A 22,026-nucleotide genomic window follows, 5' to 3' on the forward strand; every position below is an offset into this window, starting at 1 on the left:
TTGATTAGCACTCCAGTAGCTCTTTTGTTGCTTCATCGATGTGAATGTTAAGCTGTGCCTCGGTTTACACTGTGCATTAGCGGCCGGCCTGTTGGTTGTAGGCCCATATTTGTATGTCTCTGAAACTGTAATAAAGGTTTTTCAAAAAAAAAAAAAAAAAAAAAGAATGTTAACACATTTTGGGTCTGAGAAGGTATATTGGTGAAAGCTTTTGTCAAAAGGGTTCTTACTTTGCACTACAGGCAATGGGTTATGATAAGGGCTGGTTACAAGAAGAAGTTATGAAAAAATGAAAATTGCAAGAAAAAAAACTATTGATAATTCTCTTTAATTTGTTACAATGTGTCAAACATAAGCCAGTAAAATGTTACTCATAAATACCCTGAAAGCCTATAATTGTCACACATGGGCAAACTAAAAACCTGGCTGCTATGTCCATACCATCCAGAAACCAGAGCACCCACCCCCTAACTAAAACAAGCATTTACAATGCAATAGGTCTCGCATTTACGCGAGTTTGAGCTATTCACATTGCAAATAACAATGCCTTTTATTTGTGTTTTCGTTTTCCAAACATAAATAAAAGGCATCGTCATTTACAATGCCAATAGCTTAAACTCGCGTAAATGCGAGACCTATTGCATTGCAAATGCTTGTTGTTCCTTTCACTGTAGCAATGACCTGGTTTGTATTTAAAAAAATAAGACCTTTGGCGTCACGCTGTTTGTTCATTTGCATCTCACTGATGCTGGGAACGAAGAGATTGCAATCTTTACTGCCGATCTTAAAGCACTTAATTATCTTGTCCTGGTTTCGTTTCTCAGCTGGCGCAAACAAGCTGACACTTCACACTGTACCAGACTTTCTGTCTCTCTTTTTCACATAGAAATAAGTACACACATTACCCCTCCCCCGCTATTGTGCAACTAACTCCCCCCTCCTCCCTACAGTACTGGGAGGAAAACAAAGAAGTAAAGCTTCGCATGTAAATGGTGCTACTCCAGCGGCACAGTGAGTGGAGCTGTCCCGGGAATCGGGATGAGGTGAGGCAGACAGTGCTACTGCCACAGCGAGGACGGTCAGATGAGCTATGCGACGGTTTTGTACCAGGGTAGGCACTTTTGCCAACCTGTCTAGTTTGGTGCATTGCTGCCCACAGTCAACATTAACCGGAACAGTGAGCGTACCTCCGGCCAGCGTGCGTGTCCGTTTAAGTCTGCTAATTAAACAAGGGACCTCAGGTAGGGATGGTTCTCCTTTGTGTTGGTGCAGACCGAGGACACCATTCCATAGTTGGAGCTAATAAGGGGGAGGCTGATCACGCGTGACACCACATTCTGTTTAAGAAACAAACATTGTAAGTCAACTGGGAAAAGTTACTGGTTTCACTAAACAAAAAATAAACAAAGTAACTATAAAACCAGCCATTACCTATGGATGCTCAACTGCTACCGAAGCCATCGTGGCATCGCTAATCCAATTGAACGGATAAAGGATTATTAAAGTAATGTGAATGTCACGGAAGCAACCCTACTACTTAACACCACTAATACACTTTAGCAAAGGAACGAGAGAAACCAGGCAACTCCCGAAAGAAGACCATGTCTTTGGGGGACATTGTTAATTTAACAACGTTAATTAGAAAAGGAATGACCCCCATCTAATCCCAGACTAATAAAGCAGAGTAAGAAGGGATTTTGGAGTGGCGTGGAAGACAGAAACACCATAGAAGTAAATGCCCAGTTTTGTGACAGACTTCGAGCGAAATCAAAAGCCAGGAATGCAAATACCGTTTAGGCAAATAAAAGCCACGTTTGCAACTTGCGACATTAAGACAGGGATTTCGGAGTTTTGCGCGTTTTCTTTACCCATTTCTACATGTGCCAACTAGCCGTAGTGTTGGTCCTCTCCCTCAATCTCAAAAGGAACATAAGCGCTCCAGGATGGAACATACGCTTAGACTATCTGTATAAGACTGAAGACCACTGAAAATCAAAGCTAGAAATCGGGGCTTTAAGAGGGACGAAAACACTGGGGGTGGGGGGGTTAAATCTCAAAGGAGCGCGGCCGACGTAATTAAGGGCGTGAGTTAAAAACACGTAAACTGAAAATCTATGCGTAGCATTATATGCCAACTGACTGGTATTTTGCCGCTTCTGTCATTGTATCCAGATATATAACAATACAAATAACATACAACAAGCCAGGGCTATTGGCTTCGTCAATGGTGTCAGTTGCCTAAGATAAATAAGCAACCACATTGGGGGAGAGAGAGAGAGAGAGGGAGAGAGATGAGAAGCGCCTGCGACAGAGAGTCTGAGGCAAGGTAGGTGAAGATATAAACTGCGACTTGGAGAGAGAGTCTGAGCGATGGATGACGTCGGAGGCGCAGAGAGTCTGAAACAGACTGGGCAAAGAGCGAGAGACAGGCCAGGGATAAAGAGTTGGAGAGACGAGGAGCGCCTGCGGCAGAGAGTCTGAAACAGACAGAGCGCAAGAGGCTGGGAAAAGAGTCTGAGGTACACAGAGAGTCTGAGACACTGTCGGCAGAAAACGAGAGAAAAGGAGGTAAAGAGTCTGAGGCAAAGAGCCTGTCTGAAAAAATGGAGTGCGCGCACTGAAGTAGAGAGAGTGAGACACTGGGAGAAAAGAGACAGGAAGTCTGAGACACAGAGTATCAGAGCTAGACTAGGGGAAGACAGAGGGGCTGAGCAATAAAGACTTAGTCACAGAGTGTCAGAGACAGACTGGGGGAGACAGAGGGACTGAGAGATGAAGTCTGAGGCACAGAGTGTCAGAGACAGACTGGGGAAGAGAGAGAGACTGGGAGATGACGTCTGAGGCACAGAGTGTCAGAGACAGTCTGGGGAAGAGAGAGGGACTGGGAGATAAATTCTGAGGCACAGAGTGTCCAAGTTAGAGGGACTGGGAGATAACATCAGAGGCAAAGAAAGAGGGCATGAAGGGGGGCTGACAGTAAAGTGAAAGACACAGACATGACTGAGAGTGGGGCTTGGAGACAGAGTCGAGGCTGACAGCGCGGCGGGAGGGGCCGGTGAGGAGAGGACGCTGTCACAATGATAGAACTTGCAGAGGAAATTAGTAACTTCATTTGCTTCCGTCCAGGGGCAGAGGCTCCCCTGGGGAGGCCGCACTAGCTCTCAGCATCATTGTGGAAGCGAGGAGGGGGGAGCAAAACCTGACGGCGCGCAAGAAATAGCCAGAAGGAAAGAAAGCAAGGTAAAGAGAAAAGGCTACGTCTGCGTGAGAAGAGTGAGAGAAAGGCTAGAAATGAAATATTAGCACGTAGAGCTCTGCACGACTTCACGAGAAGGGGGATGCGGCAGTATAAACAAGACAAGGCCGGCGGAGCGTGGCGCGCGCGCTTGGGGGCAGGGGAGCGCATTCCAGGTGGGGGAGCGGACCCTTTGAAGTGCGATGCCAAACGGATTGCATGGCGGCACGATGCGCGTGATTGTGCGCGTGCTAGCCATGCAATCCGCTTTTTGGGAGCACTTTTAAAACCCCCTTACAATAGTCTCGCTTCGCGATCGCTTACGCGATAGCTTACGCGATAGCAAGGCGAGACCTAACAATTTACTGAAACTACAGAAAATGAGTTAACTGGCTGGTGAGATCCAGTTTCTCTGTGCAGGGAGAGACACAGCAGAGTAATCACAGGGCTCTGCCTGACACAGTTAAACAACATGCTGTTACTTCCTCCAGCGGCAATTGCTCCGACCAACTGCCAAAACCAGTCAACCTGGTGTTCTCAATATCAATATCGCATAAACTGCAAGGTGGGGCTGGGATTATCTTCTGAGCAGCTATAGTGCCTGCCTACCCTATGTTGCTGAGCACTTCTGTCATGCAGTTTGTGTCCCGTTAGTGTCCTTCCATTTCTGGTGCTTTGAAGCAATTTTAAGATACAATTAGTGCTTTTTTTTGCTCAGTTGGTAGTAATTACTAATATTTATGTTTCCTTCGTCTTCATCGCTTGATTTTGCTTACGAGAAAGTGTCACTCATAGTCGTTGAAATATCACTCATTATTACACTAAAATTATGAACATGTCACACATAGCAATCTGAAACCTTGGCAGCAATGTTCCCCAGTTTCAAAGTCGGCCGCTCTAGCTACATCAGTAACGGCATTTTAATTTGAAAGTCTACCAGCAATTCTTAACAGAAATGTAGTACTTTTTCTTGTACAGTACTGCCACTTGTTATTTGTCAAAAACTGTCTGGGATAGTGAGCTGCTGCACTTTTAAATTCCCGTTTCAGGCACATTGTAGACCGGAGTTCCGGGGTTGGGAGGAGTTTCAGGCGGCCACGCACGCGAGGGCAAGTCAGACTGTTACACAGCTGGTTGTAGTTAGCCAGTGGGTGGGACAGATACTTCGCTCGTGATTGGCTGAATAGAAGGGGCGGAGCCAACCGTGCCACCTTCTTTTATCAAAAATATGTGCAGTTAGTTTTACAGGGGTCTGGTGCGCCCCATTTGTCAGTTATAGAAGCCCCTGACAGGAAGTGATCCAGAGTGTGTAGAGAGTGCTGCGCTCCCTTCAGAACAACTCCTGCGCCTTAAGATCAGCGAAAAGCACCCTCATTCATCCATCTGCACCTCAACGCCGCTACATTACACAATGTCTTTCATCGATGTAGAAGAAAACTCCGATTTCCCCATCCAGAATCTACCCTATGGGGTCTTTTCTACTAGAGATGAGGTGAGTGATCGCTCGGCTGAACTTCTGAGCAAAGGTCTGTTCGGAGTAGGCGGCGGTGCATACCTGACAACCTATTGGCTGTTCACTGAGGGTGATGTGAGCTATGAGAGGGGTGATCGCTTTTCTTGGATGGAGAATTAACTGTTCTAGGAGGCTGTTTTATTTTATTTAATACATTTTTAATAGCGCGAACTTTACCCAGCGGTGTCAGAGCGCTTTAAAATAGTACGAACTAAGGGGCATATTATCTAGGCAGGCGATAAAATTCCAATTGAAGCCCATGTTAGATGTCCTTCACATCTAACATGGGCTTCAATTGGAATTCCATAGAGCATATTATCAAGCCCATTATCGCTGTTTTAGCGGCAGTTTTCTTCCGTTAATGCAGCGATAATTTTATCCCATGTCTTGATAATATGCCCCTAAATTACATAAGGAGTGGGAGTCTTATAGGTACTCATGGTGGAATTTACATATTAACGAGTTACAATTACGAATGAATTATAGTTCCATAAGGTTTGAGAGTCTTATAGATGCTCATGGTGGAATATAGATATTAAGAGGTTGCAGATACGATTATCAAAACGAAAGGTGGCACAATTAGGGTAATACAAGTACAGAATACATTTTTACAGAATTGAGCTCACGTAAATGTCATGTGGCCATGAGGGTCATGATACGGGTTGAATTATTCATAGACGTGTCTTTGGAAGAGAAGAGTTTTAATCCGTTTTGAAAATCTGTGTTTGTTCCAAATTACCTGAGAAGGTTTGCACCATACATCTTTCTCTTTTGAAAGTAGGAGGTTTGAGCAGTACATTTTCAGCATTGTGTGAAGGTCTGGGGCCACCTGATATTCTGAGTTTGGCTTGCACACCTGGCAGTGAAGGGTGGAAGCATGTATGGCTTTTTGGTGATGCAGGCAGGTTTTGTGTGTTTTACAAAGAGAGGGATGCTCCATTCAAGTCTGTGGAAGCGTATTCCTTTGTAAGAGAATGAATATCATTGAAAAGAGTTTGTGTTCAGAATGAATATGTGGACATTGTAGAGTCCTACTTGTAGAGTCATTTGTTCTAGTGTTTGCTGGTGTCCCACTCACTGCACACCCATCCAGCACACGCGTCATGAGAGACGCGGTGCATGCCAATGAAAGGGGCTGGGTGCACGTCCCCTGGGCCAGTTACCAGTACCATAACCACGTATATGCGTGGTCATTGTTGTCAAGGAAGACTACTGGAAACATGAAGATAAGGTTTATTAGCAGAATAACGGAACAGGCGAGAGCCAGGCAGCATGGCTTCCAGTCCAAGGTGCAGGTAGCAACTGAGCAATGGACTGGAACACCGTGGAAGAATGCTACAGGCATTCTATACCTCGCTCCAAGAAAATAATCCATCATAAGCAATACACAACACCCCCCCCCCCCTTTACTCAAAAAGATAGAACAACAATATGACACATTGAAGATTGCAATACAAATTTCTAAAACCATACACAGAACAAAAATCAAACTATAACCACATGACATATTCCTTTAGCCACCCCGGGACGACTCTCTCCCTTCTTCCACTCTCACCAACACCCTGTGCTACCACAACAGGATCCATGGCGGCTGAACGCACTTCATTAATTCCAGATTGCACCCCTTCTAAAACATCCGCAGTTTCCAACAGCACTACCGTGTCCCTGGGTAGAGCTTCCAAACTATTCTGGCCGTCCACCGTGCCCTTCTCTACAGCATTCTCCACCACCTCCCTTTCCAAACCAACATCAGAAGATACTCTGGATTGAATGGTACTTGGGTCAAGAATATCTTCCATCCATTCAGTATCCTTCACACCATCAGCACTCATCAATCCTTCTTTTAAAACATTCCAATTTTCCCTGTACGCAATGCATTTAAGGTTCCACAGTCTACCATCATCGAACCGCACAGCATTATGCATCAGTTCACTACTACTTGTGGTGGTCCGAACTGACTTTCGCCCTTAGAAACTTTACCAGGTCTCTTCAATCGTACCAAATCACCAACCTTGACCTGTACTTCTTTCACACCATTGTCGTAATAGAATTTACTCTCATCATGCACCTGTACCAATCTGTTTCCAACCTCTGCCGCTGACCATTGTTGCAGCGTGCCATCATAAAGCCAAGCTGGAGAACTTTACACCTGGGTTTCCTGCTTCTCATGATAATGAAAGGAGGCAAACCAGTAGCATCATGAGTGGTGATCCTATAAGCCCAAACAGCATTCTGCAATTCTAGCTTCCAATCCTTTTTCTTGGACATAGCAGCTTGGATGACCCCCTTCAAAACACTGTTGAAGTGCTCAACAGTGCCGTTACCACTAGGGTTGTAAAGAGCCGTGGTTTTATGCTTGATACCCTCTCTATCAAAATACTCCTTGGCACTTTTGGATGTAAACTGCACTCCATTGTCACTTAAAACACTTGCCGGTAAGCCTTCCATTACAAACAATTTGTCCAGGAATTTGTGAACAGTGTCAGTGTCAACTCTTTCAACAATTTTTACTACAGGCCATTCAGAAAATAGATCAATGGCATCTAAACCATATTCCTTAGACTCTCCCACAGGACCAAAAATGTCCACCGCGACAACTCCCCTTGGCAGATTAGGACAAACCCTCACTCATTGGAGGTTTTAAGGTTTTTAAACACTTGTCAGCAGAAGAACAAATCTCGCAATCTCTCACAAATCTTTCCACAGCCTTATCAACTCCTGGCCACCAAAAGGTGCCTTTAACAATGATCTTGGTTCTTACAATCCCAAAATGATCCTCATGGCACAATTGTAGCATCTTGTTTCTCAGACTCTCTGGAGGACAGTTCAGTTCAAACCTCCCAAAAAGGTCTCAAAACATCTGTTACGTCGTCCTTCTCGGGCCATCCCTTGCACAAGCACTCCTGAACCAGTCTTAACCTAATGTCTTTACCTTGTTCCTCCATTCACTCAATTGTCTTGATGGCTGGTATACCAGCATCTAGAAGAAGTGCATTGTTGAAATCCCACCCCCCCCATGGGTCGTCTAAACATTCTTCCACTGGAACTGGCAACCTGGACAGACAATCAGCAATAGCATTTCCCTGCCCGGTACATAAACCAACTTGTAACTCCTTGTGCGCTGGCCGTCCGCAGCATGGAAGGGGTTAAACAAATTCCTTCATTCGCATGGAAATTCTAGCTAATCTGGCTGACACTGTAACACTTCCCTCCGTTGTAAGAATTTTTATCAATGGGCGATGATCAGTGTGAATTACTACCGGTTTCCCCCAAACAAATACACCAAAATGCTCCAGAGCCCAAGTGCAAGCTAAAGCCTCTGTCAATAATCAGATATTTACTTTCAGTGGGAGATAATGATCAGGAAGCAAACAATATTATGTTTTCACGATCATTCACGCACTTCCGAGATAATACGGCTTCTAAACCTTTGTCACTTGCATAGGTTGTCAAAATACATTCCAGATTGGGGTCAAAACTGCTCAAAGAACTAACATTTTGTAAATCACTTTTCACTTGACTAAACTCTGTCTCACAATCACTAGTCCATTCAAATTGTGTGTTTTTCTTCAATGATGTACGAATGTTGAATACCTTACTGGCATCAGTTTGAATACATTTTGCACAGTACTCCGCCATGCCTAAAAATGATCTCACCTCCTCCTTGCTAGTCGGAGCAGGCGAACCAACAATGGCATTGACTAGAGCTGGCTTGGGTTGAACACCGTCCTTACAAATAACATGTCGTAAATACGATACCCTCCTCTGTGCAAACTTGCATTTACTGATTTCAACAGTTAACCCAACATCATGTAACACACCTAACACTTCTTTAAGTTTGTAATCGTGCTCCTCTTTGCACTTAGCAGACACTAAAATGTCGTCCAGAAAGAACTTGACACCACTCATTTTTCCAAACAACTTGTGCATTAAGCGCTGGAAGACAGCAGCTGCCGAGGCAAGGCTAAAAGGCATGCATTTTAATTGATAGCAACCGCAAGGTGTTATGAAAGTGGTGAGCTTCCTTGATTCGGGCGTTAAAACAACTTGGTGGTATGCCGTCGAAAGATCAATGGTGGAAAACCAACTAGTACCCTTGAGAGATGCCACCATCTCATTGATCTTTGGTAGCGGAAACCTATCGATGACAAGGTTATTATTAAGGTAGTGCAAATCCATGCATGAGCGAATCTTACCATTAGCCTTGCGTGCCACCACCACAGAAGAAATCCATTCCGAACTTTTCACCTCTTCAATCACATTCCTCTCAATCAACCCATCTAACTCTTTGGCAACTTCATCCCTTAATAATATAGGAATGGGCCTCACTTTATGTATCTTAGGCACAGCATCTTTTTAAGCACAATAGTGTGCTCAAAACCTTTAAGTGCTCCTACATTCTTATTAAAAACTTTAGGAAACATCCTACTCATTTTATCTTGTAACTTACTCGAATCATCTACAATGAGTACTTTTCTCTTCACTATTCGGGTCTAGAATATTTTGCAAATTCTTTTGGTCCATCCAACCTAGGATGGAGGGACCATATTCAGCCATGTAAAGTTTCCCTCTTGCTGACCTTCCTTTGAACAAAAATGTCAACCATCTGAACCCCAACATACAGACTACATTTGCGGCAAAGACGCCAGGGCTGTTTTTATAGCCCATGGTTAATCTCTTAAACTGTTTTTGTTTGCCGCCAGAAGTAAACGCTGTCCACGGACTATTTATAGAGGACAGGTTATGGCTGTAAAAGCCATTGGATATGTCAAGTGTGGTCTTAAACCTTTTTCTCACGAGACTATCAACGAGGGCTGAACTGTGGGTATTCTGTACAGCACAAGTCCGACAATGAGAGTTTAAATGCCGGTAATCTAAAACTAGGCGGTACGACCCTTCAGGTTTAGTTACAGTGAATAAAGGATTATTCATCGGTGACACACAGGTTTCAATAACACCTTGATATTCCAATTGTTCAAGGATTTCCGCGATGTGAGATCTAGCTACGCGGTGCATGGGATATTGGGGTTGTGGCTGGGGCATAGACTGTAAAGGAATCTCATGGCTTGGTGACAATTTATCCCACCCAACCTGAGTACGGTATAGAGCCGGAGCAAGCACCTGGGCCCACTCTTCCACAAATCTTTGAGCGTGATCCCTTGGCACCGTGTGTGCGAAGGACGGAAGGATTATCTCCTCCCCTCTAGGAGCAGCCAAAATGAAAGCTGGGGGCCAGTCTGCCTCTGCTAATAGAATATCATATGTAGAGGTCAGATTATCCCAAAAAATCCCTTGTATTGTACGTTGTATGTCACTTTCAATCAAAAGGACTATGTCATATAGGCTTTCAGGGGGAGCCACTCTAGTATCTGCAGTTTCTACAGTAATGAATGTGTCAGTTGCTGTCGCCTCCAGATATGGACGCTGTGCTTGCCGCACTACTGTAACCTCCGCTGCGCTGTTGAGCAGCGTTAGTGCCCATGTCAGGTTCCGAAGCTGCGTTCTCACTATCTGTGGCATACCTCGCTGTTAGTGCAGCAACCTTCTTCTTCTGAAACGGGGGACGTTGTCGTGCAAACTCGTCCTGCTTGCCTTTACCGTCAGGCTGACGGGGTTGCTCACGTCCTCGTTGGGCACCCCGACCCTTGCCACGTTCTCCGCCACTGGACTGTGAGGCCGATGTTTCCTGTGAAGAACGAGGAGAACGTTGTTCAGTAACCTGACATCTGTCAGGAGACCTAATTCTAGTGCGATTGCGCAAATCATATGAGCGTTCACTAGTGGCCTGCACTGGGGACGCAGGACGAGACCCCTGTTTCTGTTGCTGCTTTCCCTGCTTCTTAATTCTCCAATTCTGTTTAGGAAACATTGGACGATCGTCTTTCGACGACGAACTCTCCTTAGTTTGCTGTTGTATATCTGGTATAACAATAGTAGGCTTAATCCCCAAACTACTGCGGCCAATAGTTCTATAAGCTTCCGCAATAATTTTTGTCAATTCTCGGGGTTTATCGAGTTCGTCGACGAGGGCTAAACCATTCGCCACTTGGAAGTGTACCGCATCTCCCTTGAGGTTACCAAGGATGAGAGAGGCCACAACATCAAACCAACCAGTCGCATTCCCAACTCGACCGCCGCCTCCGGCCCGTGCTGATCTTGAACACGTTTAATGACGGAGGGAAGCACGGCCATAGACTGGGTGCCGAAGCACTTGGAGTAGACCGCTGCAAAAACTTTACCCCAGTTGTCACAATTGGCCACTTCTGGGACTAAGTCCTTCTGCAAACTAACGGTGAGTAAGTGTGGAAATACTGCTTCCAGCTGGTCAAATTTCTCAGCAAGCCAATAAGGCAAATCGTCCTTATTCTGGGGGCGCTTGCCCATTACCGAATTAACCATTACGGGACTAATGACAATCCCGGCCGGGCCAGCTGGCTGTCCCGCAACAACAGGTGCCCCCACCTGCACATTGCGTGAAACGTATTGCACTAAAGCCCGATGTACTGTAATCAGGGCTGTATGGAGGACACGTAACTCATCCACCGTAGCATTCAAATAACGAGGATGAGGTGTAAATCCGGCCAAGTGGCCCCCGGAATAGACAAAGGGCCTAATTGAACCGGTGTACCCGTATGGGAAAGGGCGCCATTAAACCAAATGCGATGCTGCCAAGCGAAATGGGAATCTCTTGCATCCTATATGGAGTATAATTCGCTGGGACCCGCGTGGGAGTGTAGGAGTGAAACGTACTGTCGTCCGCATTCACCGCCGGCATAGTAACCCAAGAGTAAAACAACTCGTAGAGATATGCTGCATCTGCACTCACCACAAAAATAACAGCCATCCCATTGTCCGGTACCCCGAACTGCGGAGCACGGCTATGCACCGCAATATCGAACGCAGCCATAAGGACACAGAGAAGAAAAACAATCTATATTATAGTAGCACAAGGGTTCAAAAATATAAAGAACCTTTTTAATTGACAAGCTTGATAGAACCTATTAACCCAATAGGTAGGTCAAAACCGTCACTCCCGTTATCCGGAAACAAGAGTGAGGGCGTCGTGGACTAATATAAGCACTACTAAGGCGTCTCAAATCATAAGACCAAACTTTAGGTGCGCCATGTTGCAGAGATTCTGCTAATGCACAGAACTATGCGTAGGAAACCAGGACCTCCGTGAATTGCGGTGTACCAAAAACTCAGCTCAGTACCCAGAACCTCTATCCGACTAGCATCAGTGTCTCATTCGTTCTCCGTATCAGTTCGAAGCGACCGATGATTAGACAACCCAGAACAAGCGACTTAGAGTACTCTCAGGAGTGGTGGGAATCAGAAATACCTGTTCGTTATTATTCTCCTATCAGTCCACAACAAGAGTAATCAGAGACACCGTAAAGTTTAAAACGTTTATTTTATAAACTACGTGTCCTAAGATGCAGTACTTTGGCTAACATAAGCAGACAAATGATTAAGAATAAAACCATCAGCATTGTTACAATTTCATAGAAAATGAAGGGAGAAATCCTATTACAAATGATAGTGGAATACAACCACCCTCTCTTCGCTAGTAAGCTAGTATTATTAAACTAATAGAAGGTCTCTAGGTTTGAATGGGGAACCCCATACCGTAAATATCAGTTTGGGCGAATCACATCACAGGATCAGCTTTGCTTTGTGCCTGGAAAAGTTCTTCTCCAGAATGTGTGTCTAATGCATGCAAACTGCATTATTAAAGGTGCTCGAGTTTCAGATATTTGCAGCTGTGTGCTGTTGTAGGGATTCTGCGTATGCACAGAACTATGCGCAGGAAACCAGAACCTTAGAGAATTGTGGTGTACCAGAAACTCCCTTCAGAACTAAGAACCCCTTATCCGACTAGCTTAGTGTCACATTCGTTATCCGAGATTTAGCTCGGCGGTCCCAATGTATAGACAACCCAGAACATGCGACTTAGTTATTCTCAGGAATGGTGGGAACCCGAAATACCCGTTTGCACATATATATTAGTCCACAACAGAATAACTAAGACACAGTAAAGTTTAAAGAATTTATTCATAAACCTCGAGTCCTGTTATACAGTACTTTGGCTAACATAAGTAGACAAATGGTTAAGATCATTACCATTAGCATTGTTACAATACCATAGAAAATGAAAGGAACGATCATATTACTAATGACAGTGGAAAACAACCACCCTCCTTTCTCTAGCAACTAATAAAATATTATTAGACTATTAGAAGGTCTCATAGGCTTGCATAGGGGACCCCATACCGTATAGATCAGCTTTGGTGTATCACATCACAGGATCAGCTCAGTGTTCTCTGCAACAGCTCTTCTATCGAATGCCCTAACAATATGCTGCGCTGTGATATTAAAGCCCACGACTTTCTGGTATTTGCAGCTGCGTGCATGTTGTGACTAAACAGTGGTACGATCACCCTGAACATAATCAGCCGGCACCGTCTAGTGTCCTAGAACAGTTCTTTACTCGATGTACAGACCAAGGGCACTATCAACTGTTAAGGATGTATAAATAACATTCACTTGAGACAAGAGCGAGTCTGCATTTCTCAAATGAATAACATGTAACAACAGTGTCGGGTGCAAAAGGCAGCAAAAGCAACAAGATGGTTTTCCAACAGCTAACGTGATTGAGCTAACTTAGCACTGTAAATAGGGAGTGGCCTAAAACCACGTGACAGTGCGTGTTATGACTAGAGCGTGGGCCGATCAACCTGAATTAAAAAGCATACATTGTCTGTTGGCCCTGACTGTTTCTGCACACAATGTTCAGACCAAGGTCGCGGTGCACGTCTAGGGATGTGAACAGACCGTTCTCATGTGAAAAAAGGCAAGCAAGCAGTTTTCACATAATAACATCTATCTGTAGTATCGTGTGCAAAAAGTGGCAAGATGGCGTTTCAACTTCCAAGACGCTTATGCCAACATAACAATGTGTGCATCTAGAACTCCGTCTCCACTACAGGGGGGCACAGATGACTCTCGACCTGGGACAGAGCTAGTGTCGACCAGGGGACATGTCTGGTGTGGTGAGCACATGATCACCCCGTGCGGCGTGTGTGTTGTGTCCTGATTTGGTGATTGTTCCTAACTACATGTGGCATTTAACTTTGTGATATTTAGGGAATGTGCACCTTTGGTCAAACTCCTCAGTCATGTTTGTGGTGTTACTACCTATCTGTGGGATCGATAAAGAGGTTTTCCCTGGGTGTGTGTTTGTCTTTGGGTTAAGAGTATCCCCTCCTGTGACTTGTCAATCGGTAGGCTTGGTTTGCAGGGCCTGTCTGACCACGTATCTCCGACTTGGAGATGCTGTGGAGGTCATCTCGGATGAATCCGATAGCAAAGATACGAGTTTGTGAGTACGTGCATTTGTAACATAGCAGATCTAGATATCATATTTACCGATATTCTCATTATTATATGGACAGTTGTTACATCGTACATTAACATTGCATTCACTGATATTGAGCGTCATTATGCTTGCATAATTTACGGTGTATATCAACATTGGATTACAGCGTCATCAGAATTGCATTTACTGGTATTGACATCATTGTGTGTGCTAGATAACAGTGTACACCGATATTACATTTATTGGTACTGCCACTGCTATGCATGCATACATCAGGGTATACATTGCTATTGTATCCCTCTAGTTGAATTTTCAACTACATTATTTTCCTCGTACGTCATGACAATCACATTATTTGAAATGATGTGTGTTGCTGTGGTGTCTGTTATCCCTTCCCTAGCTATTTGCATACTACCTAGTTTGCAGACTGCGTTTTTGCAGCAGGAAAACCCCACCTGTAGGAAACCACACAGTAATAATACAACCATGACCACAAGGAAGCAGCGATGTGCACTGCCTGGTCACCCATTGCGGGAGCCAGGCGAAGAGACTATGAAACCAGGGGCACCCCTCCTCCTTCATGTCAGTTTGTAGACGATTCAGCGCTTGGATGGCAAGAGCAAGAGTTTCCATCAACAAGCTAATTCCCAGAAATAAAAAGTACAACAGGAAGTACCGATCTTGGCACACACCTCTCCCTCCATCATCGTCATCAAGTCCAAAACATACCAATGTTGCATCACCATGAGGTGTACGGCTCTCAGTTCTTCCCTTATAACCTTAAGGCCGGGTTCAGTGTCATTAATCATTGTTAACATTTCCCACCTGATAGTTTGTAACCATCGGCCATTTGCTTTTGTTTGAATGTTGAAGAAAGGAATGGACTCTCCTGCATTGATTTGACTGTCTGTGAACAGTCTGAATTCTTCCGGAATGTCCTTGTATTGAGCCCAACCAAAATAATCAACAGTTCTTCTTCAAGCCTGATGCAACAGTGTTTTTTTCCGATGTGGGAACAACTCAGACAGATCTTCTCCAGGGTTGACCAGGGCTGTGGTGTGTACGCTTACAATGGCGCAGAGGTCCCACCATCTGGTAACAAGCTGGGCATAGGCAAAGTCACCACAATGCCAGTAGAAAACCATTAGCGTGGAGGTGCCATTGCAGGTTCGGTATGTGCAACACCCCTTCACAGTTGACATTGGTCCCGAGCGGTATCGTCCCTTCGCCTCTGAAACACAAAGAAAACTGTGTAAGTTACCATACAGTTAGAGGTTGCCCCTTCCCTTCCAACCACCTGTACCTATTTATCACAGATTTCTTGGCATGGGGTGTCTGTGCTGGAGTTCGATCCTCCCCATTGGACTCATTTCCCCTAGCCTTTTTGAGGTGGCTGGCCCTACACTGGGTGGTTTTGCTACCTCTGAGAACCTCTTTTCTACGAAGTCTCTGGGCCAAACGGTGTCCTCCCTTACAGTGCCCTGTCTGCGCATCCTGTCTAACTCTGAATGTCGCTAGGTTCAGTAAAAAGGTACAGTCCTGTGGGATTGGCCTCATATTGGGAGATGTTTGCTAGTGCTTCATGTGGTTCTACTCTACTGGGTTGTATCTTTGCACTTATCCTACAGAGATACAGGTGGATGAGGCATTTAGCTTTCTTGGGGGCTATCACTTGGGGTAAGTAAAGTCTGTCTGCACCTACTGTGGAAATCTGAAATAATTTCCGTTCGCATAAGCTGAAGCCATCTTGTTTGTGGGATCCATTTTGTCAGCTATGTAATTCTTCTGTCTTCACTGTTGTTTTCCTTTCTATTCTGCTTGAGTCATCAGCTTTAGTTAACTCCTTCTGTACTGAGCCAAAGCAATGTACGTGCTGAGAAAAGGCCTGTAGCTGCTAAAATGCACCTGGTTAAAGATGCAACTGTCAATCATTTGTGCTGTTGTAAACAGTTCTGTTCCCCCTCCCACTTTGCTGACTAAGTGATTACCCATCTGTCCATGTCTGGCTGTAACTATTCCTGTGTAGGCTTGTACCTTCTATTTGTAACTACATGCTTACTCTGCAACAAACTCTGTATATAAGCACCATGGTCTGTTTATTCAATGTACTAACTCAGGCAGCACTTGAGTGATGTGTGGACGTAGTCCCACTCATGAGTGATTAATAAACTTGTTATTTAAATTCCAGCTTCAGTGCCAATCTCCATTTTGTTGGATTATGGACCCGTGGACAGAGAAGGGTGACTCCTGCACCGGTGTGCTCATTAAAAGGCACATTTCCACAGTACGTCGTGGGGTATCAGTGAGCATATGTAACATGACCTGTTCGTAGTTTGTGTGCCTACGGTGGTCATGTGTTGATACCATGTTTTGTGTAGGCGGCCGCTGTGAAGTGCATGTGGGCGGCTAGCATTGGGTTCAGTGTATGTGAGGTGCGTGAGTTCTCTGCGCATGTGTTGCAAGAATGTCAAAGCGGGTTTCATACGACTAGGCATATTTTGGGGATTGACTGTGCGTGCAAGCACCCCGGCTAAGCAGAATGTGTGAACAAATACAGGGGTAAATAACTTAAACATTTCTAGGCTTCAGGATGGTCTTCGGGGGAGATGTCTGTCGTCGTGGCACCCAGAGGTGTCTTGTGGAAGAGCTAAAAAGAGAGTTTGTTGTAAAAAAAAATGGCTGTAAAGTCAATTTGTAGTCTATGCTCTTGAGCGGTTGGCTTATGGAAGTCCTTTTGGAGGCTGTGATCGAAATTTCTTTTGGAGGCTTCGGCTGAAGATGTGGCAGCTGCTTTAATGATGCACATGTGGTTAGATCGCAAGCCTTTAGGATAAGAGCTGTGGGTTATTTGTTAGCTTGGAAAAAATCCATAGTTTGTTTTTAGAACAATTCCTGGTTTCTTTTATACAGGTACATTCTATGACTTTACTGGAGCATGAAGGTTGCACTTTTAGGGAATGGTGAGTTTTAAGTTTGTTTTAGTTTTATTTGTACTTTTGCTTCCCTTTCTGCTTACTACGGTGGGGATCTTATTTTCTTCTGTGGGCTGCTCCGTAAAACGGTGTGTTATTTTAGTCGTTGTGAGGGTGTCCTTTTTGACCTACATGGGCTGCGTGTTATTTTGAGAAGCGGAGAGGAGTCTTAATTATTTGGTAGTCTGTCTGTTGACAGGTGAGTGTTTGTCTGGTCTCTGCATGTGGCGCCCAATGAGATTCTCTCTAAACGGGGTTAGGTTATTGGGTTACACCTTCTTTATGGAAGGTTTTAAAAATTTTGGATTGTTTCTAGGCTGCCTCGTGGGCGTTTACCTGTGGTCTGGGCATTGCTGCTTTCAACAAGGGATAGCAGAGGTGATCAAAGGGTCGTTCATGGACCCCCGTAGGGACCTGTAGGGAAATGACTGGTATCTGGTTTGTTTGCTGTGTTTTCCAACGAGGGTCGGGTGTGCAGCTGAGACTCGTTGTGCTCGGCACCATGTGGGTGGTGTTAATGGACTCAATGGATTTTCTATTACAGACTGGAATCCTGTGATTGTGGTTTCTTTGGAGTTTTGAGGACAACTTTGCCTTACACATGTGAGGAACCCGACTCCTGACACCAGAGCATTCGCCTCATTTTGGAACTAACGGAGGGCCTCCACTCGGTAGTGAACCTTGAAGTAGGTGAGACATATGTAGCCCGCCCAAAGTTGGACTTGGGTGAGTAGTCCTCGGGGGCCCCGCTTTTATGCACCAACTGGGGTGCTGCCCTGCTCCCTCAACAGACTGTCCTCCACTGGGGCGTGGTCAGCTAGCCACACCCTGGGGGACCAACAGACCCCTATGGGCACCTAAATGGTGAACTCTGGCATGGCCTACCGATCGACCTAGTATTTTGCAGCCTACACAACTGTTGCATATGTAGGTAAGCCAATGTGTCTGCATGATGGTGTGAGGGGGATACATCCTGTTGGGGGCTATCTTGTAGTACTTTGTGTTCATATTTTGTGATTGTGTAAAGGCATTGCTTCCCCAAACAGCTACTCCTCCCTGTTGTGGCCCTTGCTGGACTGGGCCGGGCTCCCTATCTGCGGTGACTGTTGCTACGCGCTCAGCCAACCACTCTGTCCCTGCTGTGGTGTGGCACCGGTTGCCTAATTTCCCTGGGGGTGATTGGAAGCTGCAATGGCGTTGCTCTGAGGTTGATTTTGTGTATGGGTATTCTATGTGGGCTGTCTTGGGATTATGCCTTTTTGTTCGTGGTATGCTTTCAGGCGTTATCAATTGTCATATGACCTGGTCTGTAACAATAGTGTCATTCCATTAGGCATGTCTGTGGCCAGCCACTCTGGTGTCTGCCGTTAGGATTGGGCAGATATCCTCTAGGGTGCGGGGGGCGCTCCCTTTAAGACTGGTGCCATCTGTATGCTAACAGCGAACACAGCCCCCTCTAGAGCGGTCTTCTTCAATTTGTGTTGGACCAATTTGGCGGCGGCTGTTTGGGCCTGCTCCTACTTTCCCCTGTTCTTCTCCTGTTTCTTTCTGTAAAAATGCAATATGTGGGCCTGCATCTCTTGCCAAGGTTTGGTGTCTAACCCACTACGCTATCTAGTCAAGTTTGAGTCTTAGTGGGTAGTCCCTTTTTGAGGATGTTGCAAAAGAATGCCACCTGAAGGCCCGTGTTGGTACAGGGCTGTCCTGTCTCTTGTCCCCATCGTTCTCTCATTCTATCTGGGAAATGGGTCACAGTCTTCCCAAGTTTCATGCTTTCTGCCATCAATCCTCAAACGTTTGGGCGGTCGGGGAATATCTCCCTAAGGGCCATCCAAATTTGGTGTCTAAATGAGTTAATTGCGGCCCTGTCATACTTGGTGGTGTTCAGTGTGACTGAGGGGATGCAGGCTTGAGAAACCACTGTGTCTGTCTTCTCTCTGATTAGACTACTGAGCAGACTTTTGATGTCACCTAGTGCTAAGTTTATTCCTGTATTTTATTTTTTTCTCAAAACAAGAGATTCCCTTACATGCCCCATCCATCAATGGGGGCAGTTTGTTTCTAAGCCCTTCTTTGTTCATCTGTGCCCAAGGTACATAGATGGATCCTGGAACACCTTTTTGCAGAAGTGGACAAATTCTGGCGCGGGCGGCTCAGTTGGTTTCTCCCTCACATAACGCCTCCACCATCTCAGGCATTCATGCACGTAGGGGTAGTTCCATCTCGGATCCCCCTCCATGTCGAATGCAGTCCTCCGCAATAGCCATATCCTCCGGTTCAAAGGATCCCTCCTTCAGCCAGGGGCGATCATATTGGCCTGCCCTTTCATTTCAGTGGGGGCAGAAAATGGCAGAAAGGCCACATGAAGACCCTGCCCTCTTCTCTGGACACTATCTCTTTAGGAGTTGGTCTGCCTGACCAGCGTGTTCGAGGTGAGCGTAGACGTCCTAGTCCTCGCTCTCCTTGTGCGCATGTAAAGGTGCCATCCTGCTCCTTCTGTGTCTCAGTTCTGTTTCATTCATGCTATCCTGAATACGTATTTCCTTCTCGGCCCTTTCCTGCGCCGAAGGCCAGGTGGTTTGTGTGCTTCTGTTAGGGCCTTCCTTCTGACTCTTCCTCGGGCTCATTCTCATTTGGGGCCAAGGGCCTAGCCCCGGGTTCCTCCGGGGGAGAGGGAGTTGGTCCTCCTGCCTTTCTATCTCTCTTTCTATCCTTAAATCACACCTCTCCTTCGCTCAGTGCTGCGTGCTGTTTTTCTAGGTCATGTCTTGACCTCAAACTCAGTGCCTTATGCTTCCTCCGCACCATGGACATAGCATGGGGAAGTCTAGCCCACAGCTGCCCCTTCGGAGTCGGATTTTGGAAGACTGGGGCCCCTGTCCCCTCTACTGGTGGAATCGCCTCCTAGGACGGCCACAAACATCTCTCTGACCTTAGGGTGTCCTGTGGGGCGGTTAGGAGTATGTGCTCCTTGTTCTGCTTGGACCTGATGGGTCGCAACCGATGGATAGGGAGTTGAATCTCGTGGGGAGCCTGGCAGTGGACTAAACTGGGGCTGCCTTCTTCTGGGCTGGTTGCTTGCTGACCCGGGGAAGGTCCACCAGCCTCCTCGATCTGTGGGTTGGTGTACCCCAGCGCAGGGGGGACTAGGATGGCAAGCATCAGTGAGTGCACCTCCCCCAGTTCACACCGGCAGGGATGTTCTGATGCCTCACTTACAGGCTCAGAGATAGTTTTATCGGCTGGGGCTCATAGTTCAAGTAGGACCTCTCGTGTAGCCCTCTTTTGACCTGTATGTGTGTTTTTGTGTGCTCTATGATGTTGGTATCGAATGTTTGCCCACCAGGCCAGGGGAATGAGTATGTTTTGGTATGGGTGTGACCCTCACAACAATGTTTTCTCAAGTTCTGGGCCTTTATGGGGAGTGGAGTCTCCATGATGGGTTAGGGAACTTGTTTTAAGGAATTTACACATTTTTGATAGTCGTGAGACAGGAGTGTGGAATTTCTATAGCCCGACTCCCAGGACATATTGGTTAGGGTCAAGAGCAAAAAGTTTCCATGTTTATTTTGTCTTTAGGACAAGTAGGCCTAGCCCCCCGCTTCACAAACCCTTTGGCTGCCAGTGTACCATGCCACATTATGGATCAGGAAAGCTGTTGCCTGCCGTTAAGGTAGAATTTATATCTATATATTAATGCTGTTTGAACTTGTATCTATGGTCCATTAATGCAAAGCCTTTATTTCAAGGGTGAGCACTCTAAGGAAATGTAAGATCGGACTGCACTACAGACAGTGGTTCCAGTAAAAAACTGTATTCATACATTTTCAAAGTTAGTTTAGTAATATGAAGCTACATACGATGCTCCCAGAAGGCTCTCTGTTTAGGTGCAAATATCTGCAGAAGCTTGAAAGCAAGATCGATGATCCTTTGCTTTCAAAATAAAATGTTGAGCCTAGAAAATATGCAAATTGGAAATAATGTTTTGCTAAACTACTGTGAAATATTGGGTACTGTTTCTTTGAAGCTTCATTTAGGAAAGTTTTGATGAGTGCTAGAATTTCCAAAAATATAATGGAATCAGTGTAACCAGTTTAAACAAGGTCATGAGAGATCTGATAAAAAAACAAGCATTGGCAAAGCCAAAAGGTATGACATTGGTGGTCAGCATTTTGGTTTTGTCAATGCATGTCATTTTTTTTTTTTTACATGGTTTTGATAAAACTTTATTGTCGTGGTAGCTGTCTGGTCCTCACCATTATAACAAACATTGGCAAAAAATAACTTTTGGTCTCAAAAAGCTCACATATCCACAGTAGTTCCTGGCACTGAACAAAACTACTTTGTGTGCCGATATATGTTCTTTGTGAAAGAGCAGGATACTGTCACTCACAGTGAAGCCAGCAGAGCGAGAGATAATTTTAATAAAAACAAAAGGTCTTGGTTAATGCCGACCTAATTAGGGGCCCAAGTCTTAAAGAAAGTCATAAAAGTGCATACATAGTGTATGTCCTTGCATTAGTGCATATTTACAGATTTTATGAATTAAAAATTAACAGAAGTAGGCCAGGAAATCATACCCCTAGAAAATATTTGTGACCTGCATTTTAGCACACGCAAATATGCATGTGTAGATTTGTTTCTGCGAAAATCTGTTGAGCGTCTACAAGTTCCCCTTCCCTCAAACCACTTTTTTTCCCCCCAACTCTGGAAGAAGTTTTACTTCTGCCCTTTTCAGAAGAAAATTTCCAAACTTTCACAGTATGGAAAAGCGTAGAAAAGAGCAGATTAAAACCCTTAAAACATGCATTCGTAGGTTTGTACAGGCTCAAAAGGGCATTTCAACCCTGGAACTCTTGCTTACCGCTACCCCCCAGCCCAAGTATGTAGATCTGCAGAAAGGTGGGAAAATAAGGGACTCACTCGT

General features: G+C 45.3%; 1 protein-coding gene across 1 annotated transcript in view; it reads left to right on the top strand.

The window, feature by feature from the left end:
- Positions 1-4,388: 4,388 nt before the first annotated feature.
- Positions 4,389-22,026, top strand: part of FAH (fumarylacetoacetate hydrolase) — a 301,255-nt gene continuing 283,617 nt past the window's right edge. Inside the window, exon 1 of the mRNA XM_085644709.1 lies at positions 4,389-4,727. Coding sequence (XP_085500835.1) covers positions 4,647-4,727 — 81 coding nt within the window. The 5' untranslated portion in view covers positions 4,389-4,646. The remainder of the gene's footprint in view (positions 4,728-22,026) is intronic.

This window comes from Triturus cristatus, chromosome 3_1 (assembly GCF_964204655.1).
Source record: "Triturus cristatus chromosome 3_1, aTriCri1.1, whole genome shotgun sequence".
In the NCBI taxonomy this organism is placed as follows: Eukaryota; Metazoa; Chordata; class Amphibia; order Caudata; family Salamandridae; genus Triturus; species Triturus cristatus.